This window comes from Hyla sarda, chromosome 1 (genome assembly GCF_029499605.1).
Source record: "Hyla sarda isolate aHylSar1 chromosome 1, aHylSar1.hap1, whole genome shotgun sequence".
Classification (NCBI taxonomy): domain Eukaryota; kingdom Metazoa; phylum Chordata; class Amphibia; order Anura; family Hylidae; genus Hyla; species Hyla sarda.
In genome coordinates this window covers 95890895-95913806 of record NC_079189.1, presented here as the reverse complement: position 1 = coordinate 95913806, position 22912 = coordinate 95890895, and the positions used below count along the sequence as shown (strand labels likewise).

The 22912-nt window shown below is 41.8% G+C and overlaps 1 protein-coding gene across 2 annotated transcripts in view; it reads left to right on the top strand.

Annotated features, from left to right (window-relative positions):
- NMU (neuromedin U) overlaps positions 1-22912 on the top strand; it is a 123313-nt gene that overhangs the window by 72898 nt on the left and 27503 nt on the right. Inside the window, exons 2-7 of one of the 2 annotated variants that reach the window (XM_056558278.1) lie at positions 4105-4160; positions 8529-8573; positions 8661-8720; positions 10175-10204; positions 10293-10343; positions 15262-15336. In XM_056558278.1, coding sequence (XP_056414253.1) covers positions 4105-4160; positions 8529-8573; positions 8661-8720; positions 10175-10204; positions 10293-10343; positions 15262-15336 — 317 coding nt within the window. The remainder of the gene's footprint in view (positions 1-4104; positions 4161-8528; positions 8574-8660; positions 8721-10174; positions 10205-10292; positions 10344-15261; positions 15337-22912) is intronic. The other variant, XM_056558286.1, reaches the window with a different exon arrangement.

Sequence of the window (22912 nt, the reverse complement as noted above, 5' to 3'; positions counted from 1 at the left end):
ACAGAATAAAGATAAGGGCCCTTATTTACTAAGAGTGGAGTGTAGGTTTCTTTGTGGGTTTTAATTCCCTATAATTTATTTTCCAATGTATTTACTAAGGTTTCCCGACATTTTCCACTTTCCTTACACTTTGCTTTTTTTTACACATGTTCTGATCTGTAAAAATGTCGGGAACACGCCCCTTTTCGGAGACCACGCCCTCGTTCCCTGGTGGCCACGCCCCCTTTTCGGTTTTCTTACCAAAGTGGAGAGTTAGTCGGGGTTTTTTCAATTTCGATGCAAATTCTGGCGCAAAATCTGGCGCAGACAAAATTTCTGGCGCAATGCGACAGAATCTGGCAAACAACCCGACAAAACATGTCGGGTTTGCAATAGTAAATGAGGGCCAAGGTGTCATTTTTACCAAAAAATGTACTGCGTAGAAGCGGAAGCCCCCAAATGTACAAAATGGCATTTTTCTTCAATTTTGTCGCACAATGATTTTTTTTTTTGTTTCGCTGTAGATTTTTGGGTAAAATGACATGTCATTACAAAGTAGAATTGGTAGCGCTAGCCATCATATGGATTTTTAGCTGCAAAATTAAAAGGGTTATGATTTTTAAAAGGTAAGGAGGAAAAAATGAGAGTGCAAAAACTGGAAAACCCTCTGTCCCCAAGGGGTTAAAGGGATACTCGGGAATAGAACTTTTCTTTATAATCCTGCACAGGCTGCCAGCATTAAAAAAAAATTTAATAAATAAATATAAATAAAAACCTGGACTTGCCTCCTGTCCTTTGATGTGGTCCTTTTCTTTGATTCGGGGGTCGATGTGTCAGACTGCAGCTCAGCTAGTCACCAGCAGCAGTGATGTCCTGCCTTAGTCGGTGATTGGATGAGCATCCCATAGTCTTGTATTGAGTGGGCGGGACGTGACGTCACAGGGTGACGGAGCCGTGACGTCACGATGCTCTGTCCCCTGCATTGCCCCGTCGTCACACACAGAGACAGTTTGCTCTGTAGTGATGACGGTCCCAGGGCGGGACCCCCACGATAAGACATCTTATCCCCTAACCTTTGCATAGGTGATAAGAGGTCTGGGGCGGAGTATAGGGTATAAGATGTTAGATCTCTGGCAAGGCTCCCCTGTCATTCGGTGCACGGAGCAACCTCTGCCCCGTGCCTGATGACTGGCAATGCAGGCCGCCACCCCCCCCTCCATTCACGTCTATGGGAGGAGGCGTGACGGCTATGTACCAGCCGTCACGCTGAGCTGCTGGGATTCTTTCACTTTCATATTAGATGCCGCGATCAAAGGTGTCTAAAGGGTTAATGCTGGGCACTGGCCAGATCGGTGATGCCCGGCATTAACCCTGGGACCTGGCTGCTGATAGCAGTCGGGACCCACTGGGTTTAATGCACGCTGAGTCCATGAGCGTGTTTTAAACGCCGGTAACAGGACCAGGGCGTACCTGTACGCTCTGGGTCCTTAAGGACTTGGGCACAAGAGTGTACCTGTACGCCCTGAATCCAAGATGGTTTAAGCCCTGTTGTGCTGGTAGAGACTGTCTTGAAGCCTTAGGCTATGTTCACACTACGGAATGGCAGCACAGAGAATCTCAGGAATGCACCATATCATAGACGGCTATGCACAGGCATTGACTAAGTCCAGTAAGTGACGGTGGGCTAGCACTAATCTGTGCTCTCTCCTGTCTGATAGAACTCCTCTGTGCTCTCTCCTGTCTAATAGTACTCCTCTGTACTCTCTCCTGTCTGATAATACCCCTCTGTGTTCTCTCCTGTCTGATAGTACTCCTGTGCACTCTCTCCTGTCTGATAGAAATCCTCTTTGCTCTCTCATGTCTGATAATATTCCTCTGTGCTGTCTCCTGTCTGATAGCACTTCTCTGTGCCTCTCCTGTTTGATAGTACTCCTCTGTGCTCTCCTGTCTGATAGTACTCCTCTGTGCTCTCTCCTGTCTGATAGTACTCCTCTGTGCTCTCTCCTGTCTGTTAGAACTTCACTGTGCTTTCTCCTGTCTGATAGGACTCTTCTGTGCTCTCTCCTGTCTGATAGTACTCCTCTGTGCTGTCTCCTGTCTGATAATATTCATCTGTGCTATCTCCTGTCTAATAGTACTCTTCTGTGCTTTCTCCTGTCTGATCTGTCTGATAGGACTCCTCTGTGCTATCTCCTGTCTGATAGGACTCCTCTGTGCTCTCTCTGTCTCATAGGACTCCTCTTTGTTCTCTTCTGTCTGATAGTACTCCTCTGTGCTCTCTCCTGTCTGATAGTACTCATCTGTGCTCTCTCCTTTCTGATAGCACTCCTCTGTGCTATTTCCTGTCGGATAGTACTCCTCTGCGTTCTCTCCTGTCTGATAGGACTCCTCTGTGCTCTCTTCTGTCCAATAGTACTCCTCTATGCTCTCTCCTGTCTGATAGGACTCCTCTGCACTCTCTCCTGTCTGAAAGGACTCCTCTGTGCTCTCTCCTGTCTAATTGGACTCCTCTGTGTTCTCTCCTGTCCGATAGCACTCCTCTGTGCTCTATCCTATCTTATAGGACTCCTCTGTACTCTCTCCTGTTTGATAGTACTCCTTTGTGCTCTCTCCTGTCTGATAGGACTCCTCTGTGATCTCTCCTGTCTCATAGGACTCCTCTGTGTTCTCTCCTGTCTGATAGTACTCTTCTGTGCTCTCTCCTATCTGATAGTACTCCTCTGTGCTCTCTTCTGTCTGATAGTGCTCCTAGGTGCTCTCTCCTGTCTGATAGGACTCCTTTGTGCTCTTTCCTGTCTGATAGGACTCCTCTGTGATCTCTCCTGTCTCATAGGACTCCTCTGTGTTCTCTCCTGTCTGATAGTACTCATCTGTGCTCTCTCCTATCTGATAGTACTCCTCTGTGCTCTCTCCTGTCTGATAGTACTTCTCTGTGCCTCTCCTGTCTGATAGTATTCCTCTGTGCTCTCTCCTGTCTGATAGTACTCCTCTGTGCTGTCTCCTATCTGATAGTACTCCTCTGTGCCTCTCCTGTCTGATAGTATTCCTCTGTGCTCTCTCCTGTCTGATAGCGCTCCTAGGTGCTCTCTCCTGTCTGATAGGACTCCTCTGTGCTCTCTCCTGTCTGATAGGACTCCTCTGTGATCTCTCCTGTCTCATAGAACTCCTCTGTGTTCTCTCCTGTCTGATAGTACTCCTCTGTGCTCTCTTCTGTCTGATAGTGCTCCTAGGTGCTCTCTCCTGTCTGATAGTACTCCTCTGTGCCTCTCCTGTCTGATAGTATTCCTCTGTGCTCTCTCCTGTCTGATAGCGCTCCTAGGTGCTCTATCTCCTGTCTGATAGGAATCCTCTGCGCTTTCTTCTGTCCTATCTGACACACAGAGGAGTGCTAGCCCACCCTCACTTACTGGACTTTGTCCATGCCTGTGCTTCAGCTTGGATAAAGCCATGATTTTATAAGCCATGATTTCTATAAAAAGGAAATAAAATTTTCTTATGAAGTATATTAGAAAGGTTAATGTTTTTTCAAGATGTACAACATGTAAAAAGCTTTTGAATCTGACAGTGCCCATTTAAAATCTGCTATGTCTTTAGTCAAGCCAATGTTTCCAATACAGTGTTTTGGTTGTCACAATGAAACACATAATGACTCCATGTATCTATATTGTATCTCTGATGTAACTTAAAATGGTGGTTACCCTTGGTAAAGCTAACTATGGGTATAGAAGGTCATAACACTTTTGGTATAGATTGTGAAGCATATTTTGAAATAAATGGTATATTGATTGAAATGGTATTGGTGGAATTTATTTAAAACTTGTGCAAAAAAAACGGTAGAGCAGTTGCCCATGGCAACTCATCAGATTCCAGTTTTAATTTTTCAGAGGCTTTGTTAAAAAAAAAAAAAAAAAAAAAAAAAGCTATCTGATTGGTTGCTATAGACAACTTTTTTGTTAAATCTCCCCTATTGTCTGGTTTATTTGCATTTTTTGTATCATGCAGAGATAATGAGACCCTGTTAGTAACACATTTCTAGTCAGTAATGTACCAAATAAAGTGCATATCACTTATGTTAAATGGTACCATTTCAAATATTTGATGCTATTTTCTGAATTTGTGTTATAGGTGCCCCATTTTCATCCACTGTCCTCAGAGCAGAAGAACTGCAGCTGTGGAATGGGGTAAGTTCACATATAGATTTTCTCTTGAAACTAAAAGCATATTTCCAGTAATTTGGATATGATCTTATTTTGAGAGATATTCCCTATGATCATGGCCAGATTAAAGGTGTATAGGATTAAATTTGTTGGGGCCCCTCCACGGACTCAGGGTCCTTTAGTGACTCCTGACAAAGCAGTTACAAGATTTGAAGTGTCCCTGTCAACAGGGCCGTATTTACATCTCCAGCTGCCCTAGGCACTAAGCCTAAAAATGCCCCCATTTCAAATTATCATGATTCCCTAGTCATAATGATAATTGGCCAGTGTTAGGTTGTGTTCACATATTGAGGTTTTACTGTGATTTTTGCAAAAACTACGCTATTTTACGATTATGCAAATCACAGTAAAAAATTTTTTTTTTTTACTATGTTTTGCATAATCACAATAAAATAATGTGGAGTTGGGGTGCAATGCAGGGTAGATGCAGGGCAAATGTTATGGCTCAAGGGGGAGATGGTATTAACCCCTTCTTGTTGTGACGCCAGAGCGTGGGCAACTGATCCTGGGTTAGGCAGGGGCAATGAAGACATCAATGCCAGATTAAGGATAACGGCAGCTTTACTGAGGCAAGACAGGTGATATAGTCTTTGCAGTACAGCCAAATATCCCAGGGAGGTGACACAGGGGGACCTCACAGGCTTGATGGGACTTGTAGTAGTTAGACTGACTTTAGTGCGGGCCACACAGATGGACTTGACTTGACAGAGATGGTGACTGACAATAAGATTACTTGACTTACTGATGACCGACTTGTGGCTGCAGGACTTTAGGCTTAAGGCCTCCAATGCTCTGGACACAGACACTGGAACAACTTGACTGCACTGGACCTCAGGAACTAAGAGCATGGAAAAATGGAGAGATTGTAGCCCATCCCCTGGTTATATACGGGGCTGTGCAAGGAGCCCATAAGTCACTTGGGGGGGGGGGGTCACCTGGTCACTATTGCCTCCTGGGTAACAACCATGTGGTTCAAACATTAAAGAAACAGTACACTTTTCTAATACAAACATATATACATTATGGTGATACTATAAGGGGGACCCTGGGGACATACAGGGACTCTGCCAGAAGGAAAGTATGGGGGCCACACCATCCCGTACTGGGACATCACAATAGCACAATTTTTTCCCTCGATTTTGGAAAAAAAACAGTAAAACTGTAATGTGTGAGCAAAGCCCAAGTGCAGTCACATGAGCAGATTTTCCGCAGTGGATTTTGTTGCTACCCATTGACTTCAATAGGGTTTGCTGCAGGTTTTCTGCTGCAAAGATTATAGAGAAAATCCAGTCATGTGAACATTCCCTTTGGCGAGTTTCCCACTACTGAATCTCTGGACATTGAATAAGTTCATTTTTCGAGAGAATTTTCCGGGTGGAAAGTCCACCTCGAAAACTCAGCAGTGTGCACTGTGCATTGGAATCCCATTGCCAGCTGCACGGAATTTACAAGGGAAATTTTAAAATGGAATTTTGCTTAGAAAGAGAGTTCTTCTGCAGTTTCAATGTTTAATGGAAAAAAAAGAACCCTTATTTTAGCATTAGATTTTTTTTTTTTCTGCAAGTACAGTGTTCACCATGCAGAACCAATAATTATTAATTATTTTAATACAATGGACATCTCTACCTGTGGGAATTCCAAATACTGTATGTAAATGTGTTGTTGTTTTTTTTTTTTTTTTTTTTTGCAGTTTGAACCTGTCACCAGATTTTACCCTACTAGGATAGGGCCACACAGGAGCACATCCGCAGCATATTTTACAATGTAGATGCCATGCTGGCAGTCACAGAGTTATGGAGTCAGCTCCCTGCTTTGTGTGTCAGCTGGTGACTGCTGGCGGGATTTCCACGATCATGGACGGACACACAGAGCTACGGCAGCAGGGAGTTAACTCTGCCGTAACTCTGTGACTGCTGACAGTGTATCCGCAGTGTCAAATACGCTGTGGATACACTCATAGACTGTGGATACACTCCCATGTGACGCTTAATCCATTCGCAAAATGTTATATAGGATATTTCATGGCCAAGGATATTGCGGCTCTTTAAAGGGGTATTCCAGGCAAAACCTTTTTTTATATATTTCAACTGGCTCCGGAAAGTTAAACAGATTTGTAAATTACTTCTATTAAAAAATCTTAATCCTCCCAATAGTTATTAGCTTCTGAAGTTTTCTGTCTAACTGCTCAATGATGATGTCACGTCCTGGGAGCTGTGCATGATGGGAGAATATCCCCATAGGAACTTCACAGCTCCCGGGACGTGAGTCATCAGAGAGCAGTAAGACAGAAAACAACAACTCAACTTCAGAAGCTAATAACTATTGGAAGGATTAAGATTTTTTAATAGAAGTAATTTACAAATCTGTTTAACTTTCCGGAGCCAGTTGATATATAAAAAAAAGTTTTGGCCTGGAATACCCCTTTAAGCCTGCGCTAGATTTTAGTGAGGAGAGGGAGTAGAGCAGAGGTATAGTGCCCCACATAATAATACTGTTGCTCAAACAACATAGTATTCACCCTTCTAATAGTGCCCCCATACAGTAGGCACCCCCTAAAAGTGCCTCCACACACTAGTTATGCCACTAATTGTGCCCCAACACAGTACCGTATATACTCGAGTATAAGCCGAGTTTTTCAGCACGATTTTTCGTGCTTTAAACACCCCCCTCGGCTTATACTCGAGTGAACTCTCCACCCACAGTGGTCTTCAACCTGCGGACCTCCAGAGGTTTCAAAACTACAACTCCCAGCAAGCCCGGGCAGCCATCGGCTGGGAGTTGTAGTTTTGAAACCTCCGGAGGTCCGCAGGTTGAAGACCACTGCAGCCTTCGACATCATCCAGCCCCCTCTCACCCCCTTTAGTTCTCTACAGTACTCACCTCCGCTCGGCGCTGGTCCGGTGCCGCAGGACTGTCCGGAGAGGAGGTGGTCCGGTGGGATAGTGGTTCCGGGCTGCTATCTTCACCGGGGAGGCCTCTTCTAAGCGCTTCGGGCCCAGCCCCAGAATAGTCACGTTGCCTTGACAACGACGCAGAGGTACGTTCATTGCCAACGTACTTCTGCGTCATCGTCCAGGCAACGCCTCTATTCTGGACCCGAAGCGCAGAGAAGAGGCGCCCCCAGTGAAGATAGCAGCCCGGAACCACTATCCCACCGGACCACCTCCTCACCGGACAGTCCTGCAGGACCGGATCAGCGGCGAGCGGAGGTGAGTACTGTACAGAACTAAAGGGGGGCGAGAGGGGGCTGGATGATGTCGAAGGCCACAGTGGTCTTTAACCTGCGGACCTCCGGAGGTTTCAAAACTACAACTCCCAGCAAGCCCAGACAGCCGATGGCTGCCCGGGCTTGCTGGGAGTTGTAGTTTTGAAACCTCTGGAGGTCCGCAGGTTGAAGACCACTGCGGGCGAATGATGACAAGAGGATGATGAAGGGGGGGTGTGGGATGATGAAGGGGGGGGGGTGGGATGATGAAGGGGGGTGTGTGGGATGATGACAAGGGGATGATGAAGGGGGGGGTGTGGGATGATTACAAGGGGATGATGAAGGGGGTGGGGATGATGACAAGGGGATGATGAAGGGGGGTGGGGATGATAAAGGGGGGTGTGTGGGATGATGATGAAGGGGGTGGCGATGATGACAAGGGGATGATGAAGGGGGGGTGTGGGATGATGACAAGGGGATAATGACAGGTGATGATGATGAGGGTCTGGATGATGACAGGGTGATGATGATGAGGGTGTTAATGACGGGGGTCTGGATGATGACAGGGGGGGATGATGTATTTCCCACCCTAGGCTTATACTCGAGTCAATAACTTTTCCTGGGATTTTGGGTTGAAATTAGGGGTCTCGGCTTATACTCGGGTCGGCTTATACTCGAGTATATACGGTAATTGGTTCCCCTAGTAGTTCCCCTCACAGTAGATAGCCCCATATAGTGCCCTACACAGTGTCCTACATGTAGCTTTGAAATTCCAGAAAGGGAACTGCAACAGAACAAGTTCTAATGGTTGGGAACACAGAAAAAGAGAAAGGGAAGGAAAAAAGCAAGGAAATGTTTGAGTTTATTTGTTGAATACTGCTGAAAAACATAAATGCAGATGTAAATTCAGCCTTCTTTAGGTATATACCATCATTATACTGAAAGCATCCCTCCTGATACATTAGTAAAGCCCACCTGGAATCAGGTCTGTTTTACTGTACATAGTTAATGTCTTTAGCTGTTAAATAATTTACGCGTGTATTTTCCTAACAATGCTGTGTTCAAAACTGCTTACAGTCAGCAGGTTACATGTTTTATTCTTTTTTGTGATTTCCCTGTGTCTCCAGATAGATGATGCATGTTCTGCAGTGCTGTCAGATTCCCAGCCTGCGGTGAGTTCTTATTAATTATCTTTGCCATTTACTATGGTATAAAAATAGAGCTGAGCGTTGATGGGACTTCTTGTCTTTATGGTGCAGGTATCAAGTGCTCTAGAAGAACTCTGCTTTATGGTTATGGGAATTCTGCAAAAATCTCAGGTAAACAAAAGATTTCAGAACATCTAATTATTATTAAAAACTTGTGCAAAAACTCATATATTGGGATATTTTACAGGGTACCTAGTATCATTGAGTAAATGATGGCTGGTAGTATTCAGTTTTATGCATATGATTCATCATTTCGTAACCTTTTAATAACCGCCAATAAGCCTATTTACGCCACTAGATGGTTATCGCATATAGAGCGGGCTCATGAACTAAGCCCTCTCATTAGACGGGGTGTCAGCTAAAATCTATCTACAACAATGCAAAGATTAAACTGACAGGTCCCACACATATTCTTGTATGCCAGGAAATTCACCCCTTTAAGTTTTCAAGGTTGTGTAAACAATCTTATCTGTCAGTTTCCTTAATACAGTATGGCACCTTCTCTGGGGACCTCCTCATAGGGGCATTGCAAAGACCTGCACTATCTAGGGATAACTCATTTGAAAGCCACCATGTAATATCAGATTTTCCGTCATCTTAGCACCTATCCCTAGTCCTTGTGTCCAGTAGGAACTGTGTGGATGGCCACAGTTTCTCCTGGAAATACCAATTGTCAGCAGACCGAGCTGTAGAAGTTATCTGTTTTTGATCAAGTGTAGCAACCCCTATAAAGGGGTTATCTTGGCTAAAAATGTATGGCTTTTCCTCAAGACAGGCCATCAGTATTAGATGGGTGGGGTTTGAACTCCAAGCACCCCGATGATCACCTCTTTGAAGGTACCTAGAGCATGGGTGAGTGCTGCGGCCATTTAATGGTTTACATGTGTTTGTCTTTGGTGGTGGCAGTGCATGGTAGCACAATTTTGCCCTGTTCACTAACGTGGGTACTTACAGGTACCTTGTACCACTGCTACCAATAGTCTGGCAATGCAAGAAGGACCCTGTGCAAACATTGAAGAGGCTGGGACATTTGCCTGAGCACTGCTGCCGCTTTGAACAGCTAATAGACTATGGTGCCTTGAGTTGCACCCCTGCTGATCTAATTTTGATAAGGAGAAGCCATCAATTTTAAAAGCCTGGACAACTTATTTAAGAATGAGGGCACAAGAGGCATACCCAAACCGAACTTGGTTAAAAAAAATATTGGAGGGGGGGGGGGGGCATTTAGCCAGGACCAGTGCAAGCTCACTTGCATATAGCTGTTCACCTCAGCTTCTCAGCCTCAGTGCATGGCCATAGGCAAGGCAGAAGACCAAACTCCTTCGTTCTCCTGCTTTAAGTACTCACAACATGAACAAATCATGCTGATGTGAAGATAGCCTAAGGAGTACTAGTAGTGCTGGATTTTTTTTTTTATACAGGTGACTAGTTAATTATGATATTTTTTTTGCACTTTTAATTATATATTGTAATAAGTTTTGGTGAATATTTTGCCAATATATGGATGGATGTTTTATGAGCTATTTTTACTTTAAATTTAGCTGTTCTTTGTTTCTTTTTAACAGGGTTTAGAGGAAAAAGAGGAATCTAAAAGGGTGAGTTTTGCACTAAGATTGTGAAGATATCCTTAACCAATGAACTTTTTGTGAAGTAAAATAGCATTTTAATTTTTTTTCTGCACAGTTCTTATTTCATTATTCTAAGAGTCATGACTCAGGAAACTCAGACATCACGGTAAGTTGCAGTTTCGGAGAGAAAAAGCTCCAAACTATAGCTCATAGCAGATTCACATTTTATAGGGTGTTAGACAATAGAAGTCCTGTAGATATCTTGGAAAGTGTTTGATGCAGAACCATGCTAGAAATATTACTACACTGCAGGATCATTATTGGAAGAATGGCATTATATCTGGCCTGGGGCCATACCACATGAAATCAATCAATAACATTGGGGAAGAGATATGTGTAATAGGTACAGGATGCTGTAGATCAGAAAATGTATGGTTGTTTCCATAGTGAAAAATAATAGGACATCAAGTACAAAAAAAAAAAAAAAAAACATTTTAAAACTTTTGGAACAAAAATGTCTAATAGCTTAACTACATAGATTTATCTCAACTGGCTGGCCAGATCCAAACAAGTTCACACTTCACAGTGTCTGCAAAGAAAATCTCTGTGCGGACATTTCAGAGTCTGCAGGTGCCAGCATAATATGCCAGCGCTAGGCCAGCATGGGAATGCGTCCTCTCATAGATGGCTATGCATTCCGTGCGGAGTCCGCAGAGAGAAGGAACAGGTTTATTCCTTCCGCAGACACGGAAATCGGAATTTCCGTTCCACAAACATCTGGCAAAGAAATTACGACATGTGCACAGCACAGCAGAATCCCATTGAATTCAACGGGACTCTGCTGGGTCGATATCTACTTACAGAATTCCAATGCGGAATTACGCTCGGAAATTCTAAGGTGTGAACATAGCCTTACGGTTCAGATTTTGAAGAAAAACTGGTTGTCCAGGTCCAGATGCTACAGGTTTATGTTACAGACTCTGCAGGAAAATCAGCATTATCTCAAAAGGCACACTTAGGCACTCTCAATCTCTTTTCTATTTCCTGCAGACCCTAACCTCCCCCCATCTCATGGGCCCATCTTGCTAAGTTCATCACAAACAGGCATCTCAGGAAAAACCTGCACTATGTGCTTCTGCCGCTAAAGTCTCTTTTTAAATTTCTCCTTCTCCAAACGTTATTTAGCCCCTGTCTAACAGTGTTGCGGCACAACATGACACAATACTCACCACCACGCAGAAGCCCCATGATACTGGCAGGGGCTAATGGGGAGCACAACACAACATGGTGGATAACAGGTCGACAATACAGGGAGGGAATATAAGGGTTACACCCTTTGCATGCACAGTAAAGGTGTTGCTGACACATTACTGTTTATAGTACAATAGTGATAATAGATTAAGTAATGTAGTCTACCAAGGTGCACTGATGGTTATGCTGGAGGAAAGCAAAGTAAGCTAAGTGTAAAGTGTGTAGAGATATGCTGAGATAAGGTGGAAAACTTCTGGAATTCCAATCTGAACGGAAAAGTTATTTTACTTATTACCCAATTGTATTAAGTTACTTTAGATTTTGTGCAACAAGATCCAAGTTTCTTCTGTCTGTATAACACTATGCTGTTTTGCAGATATCTTAGGCATCCTTATTAGTATTTGTTTTCCAAGGTACCTGCTGGGTGCAAACATTGCTAAAGAAATACTTATGTAGAGAATAATTATATGATAATCTCCATACACATCAGCTCGTGAGAAGACTACTGATAAAGTACAAGTTGTGGCGCAGATGGGACTGCGCAAGTGACGTCACAGGACCTACACCAATCAGGATACATGGGACGATACCGAGATAGGATTGGTTGAGGAGATCCTATGATCGGAATAGGTTTACTGGGTGTCAATCAAACCCACAACCAATCATAATAGGGAGCACGAAGGAAGTCTTTTACGATAGGCTGGCAGGACATCAGATCATTATCAGGGGAGTCTATAAATAATACACGCCGGACGCCCGCCCTCATATGCCCGCTACCTCTTGACAAAGCTGTGGGAGCAGCGAAACATGTTGAGGGGGGCAGAGTAGGGAACATTTTAAACTAACAGCACAGTGTCAGCTCCGTTTCAGAGACATGCACTGCAGGCACATCCAGCAAAACTAATAAGGATGGTTGGCTAACAGGAGAGACTTAAGAGCCTCCATTCACAGAATGGCTATACAATAACTAATACTGAGCTGCCACTTTGCTAAACTTTTAACTGTTTGTGGTTCTATTTCATTTAGTGCACATATTATTAGTATTATTAAAGCTTGTGGGATCACCATAAAGAATTTATGTATATGGGAAAATAGGGTGTTTTTTTGGATTCCCCTAGGGAGATCTATTGGTTAATATATAGAAATTAACCCTCCATGTATTGGTCTAAATTAACGACTGATATTGATGATGTTACAACTCGCAACTATATTCATGGATTGCTGTAACTAACCCCCCACCCACCTTGTCTGTTGTACAAACTGTAGGCTGTTTGCCTATATATATATACATATCCATATTTTAATAGTTAAAAAAATACACACATACTTAACTTGCCATCCCTCATAGTCACCAGTGTCTACTCCTGCTTTTCAGGCTCAGGCAGCTTCCTCCTGCAGCCACTAAAAGCCATAAATGCCTCTACCTTCAGAATGTACACATTGATGTCACTCATTGTATGCCTCTCAAAGGAAGAGATACTCACAGCCTCTAGTGGCCATAGGCAGCATCACTAGAGGTGGGTGTTCCTCCTAGGACGTGCTAAGACACTTGTGGTGGTGCTAAAGGTGTCCTAATGTTTTCTGTCATCATCTTCCCCACTGAAATGCAGCTGCAGTCCTAGCAGGTTCTTGTGGCACTCTAGGTGTAAACCACTGGCGGTCCACAAAAAATGATGTTGCCGACGTTCCTTACCCCTGTCTTAAAGGGACACCAAGGGAGAGATTTATCAAAACCTGTCCAGAGGAAAAGTTGCTGAGTTGCCCATAGCAACCAATCAGATAGCTTCTTTCATTTTTCACAGGCTTTTTCAAATATGAAAGAAGCGATCTGATTGGTTGCTATGGGCAACTCAGCAACTTTTGCTCTAGGCAGGTTTTTAATAAATCTACCCCTAAATCTTTATGTAAAGCTTAGTAAAATGTAAATACATTTATGTGGCTATATTGACAGTTGTATTCACTATAGAAATGTAAAATAGAGTCGTTGCAATTGGAGCGAACAGTTCAATATCAATGAAAATCACTAAAGCACTTCTATGGGCCCAGATAGTAAAAAACATGTGCATGGTCACTTTTAATCGTGTTGTACTGTTATCATTGTACAGACAGGAAATGTAATCAATAAGATCTAATAGGTTATTTGTAAATCAGCTCAATAAAAATAGATCAAAGTGACCACGGCTTTGAAGTCAGCACTTTTTGGTCCCAATATGGCTCTTAAGGAGGTATTCTTGGCTTGTAAAAGTGGGAATTTTTCAAGCAGTAGAAATGGGAGGGAAGAAAAAAAATAAAATGATACTCACTACTGGCTACTGGTACAGCACGACCACCACTCCAGACCCCACAGCAGAAATGCCCTGGTGGTGTCACTCTATGCTGTGCCCACAATATATTTTAAATACTTTTAAAGGCAAGGCCTCTTCCTAGCCTGAACTTACTGTTTGTTGTAAACCATAAATAAGGATCAAGTTAGTTTAGTTTTATTAGAAAATTATGTAAATAATTGTCTGTAAGCTGAGCAATATTAAGTCTGTTGCATTGGGTCCTATATTTAAAGGGGTATTCCAGTGAAAAACATTTTTTCATATCAACTGGCTCCCGAAAGTTAAACAGATTCGTGAATTACTTCTATTAAAAAATCTTAATCCTACCAGTACTTATCAGCTGCTGAAGTTGAGTTGTTCTTTTCTGTCTGGCAAAAGTGCTCTCTGCTGACACCTCTGTCTGTCTCAGTAACTGTCCAGAGTAGGAGCAAATCACTATAGCAAACCTCTCCTGCTCTGGAGAGTTCCTGTGCCAGCAGAGAGCACTGTTGTCAGACAGAAAAGAACAACTCAACTTCAGCTGCTGATAAGTACTGGTAGGATTAAGATATTTTTTTTATAGATGTCATTTACAAATCTGTTTAACTTTCTTGAGCCAGTTGATATGAAAAAAATATATATTTTTTTTCACTGGAATACCCCTTTTAGATGTCCGCCCCAAGTGAGATGTAGCACTAGTCCTTTTTTTTCTCTATGTGGCTATGTAAAAAAAAATAAAAAATACTTTTTTGATATGTTGTAGAGACAACAATAGGTCAGGGTTTAGGGAAATGTCAAAAGTTTTTTTGAAGTGACAGGTACACTTTACCATATGGTTAATACTTGCTACAAAAACAAACAAAGTACTCGAGAATAAAAACTCCTGGAAAAAAAATATATATTTCTGATTGCAACCAGTCAGGGTTCTACAGTCATTTTTGTATTGCAGACAGGGAAGCAGCTGTAGGGGGTTACTGCCATGCACTGGCACCTAAAGGCCCTTATGCCCCATGATAAGCCACCAGCATTATAAACAAAGACATTTAAACATTTTGCGTTATGAGCCAAGGAGCTTCAGTTTATGCTTTTGAGTGCAGGTTGGTCATAAAAGCAACAACATGACTGGTTAGCGACTTTTGGCAAATCATTTCGGGGGAGATTTATCAAAACCTGTGCAGAGAAAGAGTGGTGCAGTTGCCCATAGCAACCAATCAGATTGCTTCTTTCATTTTCCACAGGCCTCTTTAGAGGCCTGTGGAAAATGAAAGAAGCAATCTGATTGGTTGCTATGGGCAACTGCACCACTCTTCCTCTGCACAGGTTTAGATAAATCTCCCCCAACGGATTGTTTGCAGAGGCCAGAAAAGTAGATAACTCAAGTCTTTGTCTGGGCTCTGGGTTATCCGGAGTAAGAGGACATGTTCAGTGTTTGTCCAGTTCAGCATGGTCTGTCCATGTAATGGTGATGAAGACATCCTGTGCATCCAGGAGTCCATTGTTGCTCATTTGTCTGTCTTCATGTCCTCTCAGTCGTCTGTCCTGCATCCTTTGCTGCAACTCGTTCCTCAGCTTCATGACAGGAGGATGAAGAGATTCAAATCTGACGTATGTAACATTATTTATTTTGCTTTTTCCCATTGTTAGTCATACGTTATTGATTTGTTTCACAGTTACAACTTGAACGTCTTGTATTTTAAATGTCTAGTGTTCTCCTACTGCAAGAAAACATTTCTAGTACCAAATTAGGAAGTCATAGGCTAAAGGTGGCCTGTTGATTTCAGTGCAAATGACTCCCCATGCAATGTCTAGCCCAACATTCCCCAGGAAGCTGATTTCAGGGGGACAGAAGGATCGGGCAGTTGGACCTCAATATGGTCAATTCATTGTTCTCCAAGGAAACAACCCACAGGTGTTTTTTTAGCTACTTATTCCCCTCTCCCTATATCAGAAACACATGCATGCTCAGCCAAGCCAAGTGTGCCTGAAGGTTTCCGAGGCAATAGCGACACACATGCATTTATCCGACAGCTATCTAAAGTACAATATATGGGCACCTTAAGTTTTGAGCTGGGATCTTCTGAGAATGTTCAGGTATTTAATTTACAATATATTAAAATTATGGGGGGATATTTATCTAAACCTGTGCAGAGGAAAAGTTGCCCAGTTGCCCATATCAACCAATCAGATTGCTTCTTTCCTTTTGCAGAGGCCTTGTTAAAAATGAAAGAAGCGAGCTGATTGGTTGCTATGGGCAACTGGGCAACTTTTCCTTTGCACAGGTTTTGATAAATCTCCCACATGAAGTGTATATTGAAGTGTAAATGGAATTAGTTTTCCCAAATTTTGCCATTGTCATGATGATCTAATATGGGAACTGATACCCCTTCCAGTCACTGAAACAGGGGACCCCAATCCTCCATTCTCCACCAATTGCATAACCTTAGTGAGGGTAAGTTTGTATGTCGTGGCAATTCTGGCATTTTATACAACTTTATGGGAATTAGAGAAACAACTGAGTATTGTTATAATTCTCATGTAGGTAAATCCTACTCATGTATACGTAACACTGTCCATATTTCTACAGATTAAAAAAATTCAGAAAAGATAGATGGAAACATGGGTAGGAGTTTAGTGTCAGTTTATTATACCGTCCCCTACATTTATTTATTTAGTGTATGGACTTCCATATATGTAACAATATATTATTGCTGCCTTTATGACCCTCATGTCCCTCTCAAGCTCTTTTAGTATCCGTTCTTCTTATTGGTCCAATGATCCATTTTTCTACATGAGGCCTTAGAATGGGATTACACATTACAGTCAGAACATGCTATGACTTATTTGGTGCTTGTAGGTTCCTTTCATTTATTTCAATACTGAAATGGGGACCAAAAGCAACGTGAGTTTCTTAAGAACGTTTCACACCCCTCTGGCCTGTTAAATCCTAGCACCAATATGAAAAAAAATATGCAAACCATTCTTGGTGTGGGAATCTAAATTTGGTGTCCTAAATATTGTTAATGTTTTGTATATCCATGAAAAAAAATTATTTTACTTCACAAAAAGTTCTTTGGGCATTGTATTTTCTCTAAAAGAAACCATAGACAGTTTGAATGTCTGCCATTTTTTATATCCTTATATATATGAGCCCCACACCACCAGGGTAACATGAACTGTGTCCAAATAAAGTGACACTTATATAAACCAAAGATAAGAGTGAAGATAGATATTTGCATCTGAATATTTTATAGTCTGTGTTTTGTCGTTTATTTGACTTCATTGACATATTAATGGCTTTGTGTTGTACGTGTGTTGTCTACATGCAGTACATCTATGTGAAACTTTTGTGTATTGTTTGAGAATTCTGTCCTTTTTGCCAACACATTTGAAGAGCAGAAGATATGGGATGTCTTCTTAGGTGGTAACGAACTGCAAATGCAAAAAACAGATGACTAAGTTTTTTCTGGCCATTAAGTTAGTGAAATGTAGGGTTTAATAATGGCTCATTTGACAGCTCATATGCATGGAAGGAAAATTATAGGAATATAAAATGAAATAACATAATATTAAAATATTATATATACATATATATATATATATATATATATATATATATATATATATATATAAATATCTCCTATAAGTGAATACACTCATCACATTTTTGTAAATATTTTATTATATCTTTCATGTGACAATACTGTAGAAATGACACATCTGCTTCAATGTAAAGTAGTGAGTGCACAGCCTGTATAACAGTGTATAATGTTGTGTCCCCTCAAAATAACTCACACACAGCCATTAATGTCTAACCTTTGGTAACCAAGTGAGTTCATCCCTAAGGGGAAATGTTCAAATTGGGCCCAAAGTGGCAATAGTTTATGTGACCACCATTATTTTCCAGCATTGCCCTAAAGGGGTACTCCGCCCCCGACATCTTATCCCCTATCCAAAGGATAGGGGATAAGATGTTAGATCGCCGCGGTCCCGCTGCTGGGGACCCTGGGGATCGCCGCTGCGGCACCCCGCCATCATTACTGCACAGAGCGAGTTCGCTCTGTGCGTAATGACGGGCAATACAGGGGCCGGAGCAGCGTGATGTCATGGCTCCGCCCCTCATGACATCACGACCCGTCCCCTTAATGCAAGTCTATGGCAGGGGGCGTGACCACCACGCCCCCTTCCCATAGTCTTGTATTGACAGGTGCGGGCCGTGACGTCACGAGGGGCGGAGTCGTGACGTAACGATGCTCCGGCCCCTGTATTGCCCGTCATTATGTGCAGAGCGATCTCGCTCTGCGCAGTAATGATAGCGGGGTGCCGCAGCGGGGATCCCAGGGGTCCCCAGCAGCGGGACCCCGGCGATCTGACATCTTATCCCCTATCCTTTGGATAGGGGATAGGATGTCTAGGGGTGGAGTACCCCTTTAAAGGAGTACTCTGATGGAAAACAATTGTTTTTAAATCAGCTGGTGGCAGAAAGTTAAACAGATTTGTAAATTACTTCTATATAAAAATATTAATCCTTCCAGTACTTCTCAGCTGCTGCTGTATACTACAGGGGAAGTTCTTTTCTTTTTGAATTTCTTTTCTGTTTGACCACAGTGCTCTCTGCTGACACCTCTGTCCATGTCAGGAACTGTCCAGAGTAGGAGCAAATCCCCATAGCAAATAGTGCTGAGTGCGAATATTGTAAATGCTAATTTTTACCGCGAATATCGGCACTTCGCGATATCACGACTATTTAGAATATAGCGCTATATATTTGTAATGATGAATATTAGAAATGATGTACAGTGTAAAAAAAAAAAAAAAAAAAAAAAGTGATAGTGTTAGACAGGGTAGGTTAGTTTAGCAGATAGGTAGGGTATAGTGTTGGCTAGCTGAAAGATATAATCGCACATGCACTATACGAATTTCATTATGATTTTTGCATGTAAAAAAAAAAGTGAACGGACATAGCGAATATGCAAATTTCGTAAACTTAGGACGAATATTCATCCATATATTCGTGAAATATCGCGGATTCGAACATGGCCCCTGCCGCTCATCACTAATAGCAGTCCAGTCCTGTTCTGGACATTTCCTGACATGGACAGAGGTGCCAGCAGAGAGCATTGTGGTCAGAAAGAAAAGAAATTCTAAAAGAAAAGAACTTCCTGTGCAGCATACCGCAGCTGATAAGTACTGGAAGGATTAAAATTTTAAATAGAAGTAGTTTACAAATCTGTTTAACTTTCTGGGACCAGAAGATTTTAAAAAATATTTTTTTTTTCCACCGGAGTACCCCTTTGAGACGCTTGGGCATGAAGTACACCAGACCCTAATAGGTTGCCACAGGAGTCCTCTTCCACTCTGCTGACATCAAGGTGCTGGTGGATGTTAGAGACCTTGCACTCCCCCCACCTTCCATTTGAGGATGTCCCACAGATGATCAATAGGGTTAAAGGGGTATTCCAGGCAAAAACTTTTTATATATATATCAACTGGCTCCGGAAAGTTAAACAGATTTGTAAATTACTTCTATTAAAAAATCTTAATCCTTCCAATAGTTATTAGCTTCTGAAGTTGAGTTGCTGTTTTCTGTCTAACTGATTTTTGATGACTCACATCCCGGGAGCTGTGCAGTTCCTATGGGGATATTTTCCTATCATGCAAGGGATATTCTCCCATCATGCACAGCTCCCGGGACGTGACATCATCATTGAGCAGTTAGACAGAAAACTTCAGAAGCTAATAACTATTGGAAGGATTAAGATTTTTTAATAGAAGTAATTTACAAATCTGTTTAACTTTCCGGAGCCAGTTGATATATATAAAAAAGTTTCTGCCTGGAATACCCCTTTAAGGTCTGGAGACATGCTTGGCCAGTCCATCGCCTTTACCCTCAGCTTCTTTAGCAAGGCAGTGGTCATCTTATAAGTGTGTTTGTTATTGTGTTGGAATACTGTCCTGCGGCAAAGTATCTGAAGGGAGGGGATCATGCTCGGCCTTAGTATGTTACAGTACATGTTGGCATCATGAAGTATCCAAGCAAGATACAGCTCACTCCTGCAATGCGCACACCTGTGTCTCGGACCCGCCGGCACCGCCCCGGCTTCCACAGTAAATCCAACACAAACGAATGTCCAGCACTTGGTATGCGAATAAAATTATTTCCGTTTATTGAAGTTGCACAGGACAAACAGGTACAAGTGGTCTTTCTGACGCGTTTCGCGCTTAGATGCGCTTAGTCATAGAATAAAGACTTCACACTAAAGACACATTAAAATAGTATTTGTGAACAATCACGTGACTGATAGGAATCAGATATGTTGGAAAATGTGGTCCGGATTCTCTCTGATACTTTCTCCGGAATTTATCCACATTATAGTCCATCACTTTATTATATACATACTATTACGTACTTTTGAGTAAAAGACACACCGGGAAAATATAATAGAGATACATGTATTGAGATCTTTGTCTTCATATTATTATTAATGTGTTATTATTATTGTTATACATGAAAACTATTTTATAATACAAAACTCTTCCGATAAAAAGTTTTTTATTTATTCATCAAAAGGGTTAATGGATTATATTTATACTGTAAACCCAATAAGTAGTAATTTTAATAAACAGTGATTAAATCCAATCTCCGATTCAATCCATCTGGATGTATCGTCTTCAAACAAAACATCCAGAAAGTTTCCCTGTTTAACAAGTGTTTTCTAAGATCTCCCCCTCTTGGGTGTTTTTTAACCCTCTCTATGCCTTTGACGGTCAGGGTATCAGTGTTACCTCCATGAAATTCACTAAAGTGTTTGGTTAAAGCAGATACCCCTACTTTCATACCCTTGGTATCTGAAATATGTCTGCGGACACGGACTTTTAATTGGTTGCTAGTAGATCCCACATATTGCAGTCTGCATTGTGTGCAGGCTGCAAGATATACTACATATTCCGTACTACAATTTATGTAGCTTAATATTGGATATGATATATTAGTAGTATAAGATGTAAAATGGTCTGTTTTTTCCATATAATTACATGTTATACACCTGCCGTGTCCACAGCCCACATTTCCTTTATATTTCATCCAATTTATATTGCCCTGTTCAGACTTGGGTTTACTGCTAAATAAACTGGGTGAAAGTACTGACCCCAATGTTGGGCCTCTTCTAGGGGTTACATTAATACCACCTGTGATGACTTCTCTCAATACTGTATCTACTTCAAGAACCGGTAGGTATTTTGTTACAATTTGTTTAATGGTAAAAAACTGTGCACTATATGCAGTTACGAACGTGGGTTTTTTCTTTTTAACAGAGTTTTTGTTCCCATTCCCATTTTTATTTTTACTTGTTACCAGGGTATTCCTATCTCTATCATATGCTCGCTTGTTAGCTATGTCTAGATTATTTTTTGTATAGCCCCTTTCAACCATTCTTTGATTAAGTTGTTTCATTTCATCTAAAAAGATGGTATTGGACGTGCAATTTCTTTTAGTACGGCACAGTTCTCCATATGGGATGTTCCGTACCACATGTTTCGGGTGACACGATGTTGCCATTAATACAGAATTAGTCGCAGTATCTTTGCGATACGGTCTGAACATGACCCTATCATTATCCACATATAAGGTTACGTCCAGAAAATTTATTTTTTCTTTATTCAACTGTACAGTGAACTGTAGATTTAGATCATTATTATTAATGTAATGAACAAATTGTTCAAACTGACTAACTGTACCCTTCCATACCATGAGTAGGTCGTCTATATAACGCCCCACCCATTGGATGCACTCATGAAAGGGATTATTTTCTGTAAAAATATAATTGATTTCCCAAAAAATCATATACAAATTTGCCAACGATGGCGAGTACTTAGCCCCCATCGGAGCTCCCCTGGCCTGAAGGAAAAACCTCTCATCAAACATAAAAAAATTGTGATTTAATAAAAAATCTACTGCCAATACAAGAAATTCCTTCAGGACAGGGGAGTATGTACTGAATTGATCTAAACAAAAAATGAGTGCATCCAATCCTTTATTCCATGGTATGGAAGGGTACAGAGCGACTACATCACATGTCACCCAAGTAAAACTTTTATCCCATTGCATATTTTCTAGCATCATGATTGTGTGCCCCGTGTCTTTTATATACGTCGGGGTGATTTTAGTTAGGGGTTGGAGATGAAAATCCACCCACTCGCCCAACCTTTCCACAAGGGACCCTATACCCGCCACTATAGGTCTTAAAGGTGGGGGGAAGAGTCCCTTGTGGACCTTGGGCAATGAGTGAAACACAGGGACTGTCGGATTTTCTACATACAGGAATTTTTCCAATTTCTCAGTTAAGACACCCATCTCCACCCCCTCTTTCAGTACCTTTTTTAATTTGCATTTTATCCATTGTGTCGGATTTTCCTTCAATTTTCTATAGATGCTCACATTTTCCAACATTTCGAGGTTCAATTTGGCATAGAGATCAGCATCGAGAACTATGATATTGCCCCCCTTATCAGCATTGCGCACAACTATGTAATTGTTATCAGTGAGTTGTTTAAGCGCTATCTTTTCTGCCTTGTTTAGATTGCCCATACCATTTCTCTCGATGCTAGATCCATACAAATCTACCAAATCCCTTTCCACCAACTCCTGATATCTATCCAGGGCTTCAGAACGGGAAGCCACAGGATAGAAATCAGGGTTGGTGGTATGAAACTGACGTCCTTCAATTTTATCTGACGTGCTAAGAGACTCTCCCTCCAACAACCTAAGACTAAGCAAATTTTTCTGATCTGTGAAATTTACACACATATTTATATCTGCAACATGATTACTCCCATCATCATTTAAGCTCTCCTCTGTGCTGTTGGAAAAAAAGTGTTGCCGCAACGTCAGTTCTCTTGCAAATTTATTAACATCTAATATGGTTTTAAACAAATTGAATCTATGGGTAGGAACAAAATTCAAACCCTTACTGAGAAGGAATATTTGACTTTCTGTCAGTATGCAAGCTGATAAATTTAGCACGGGAGTGTCCTGCGTGTTACAAGTGAGCGCAAGGGGTATCTTTCTTCCCCTCTTGTGTTTGCGCCCCGCTCGTCTCGCGCCCCGTTTGGGTGAACCTTGGGTTTTGCTCCCATTGACTCAGGATCTCTTTGAGTCATGGAGACAGAGTCCACGGAAGATGCA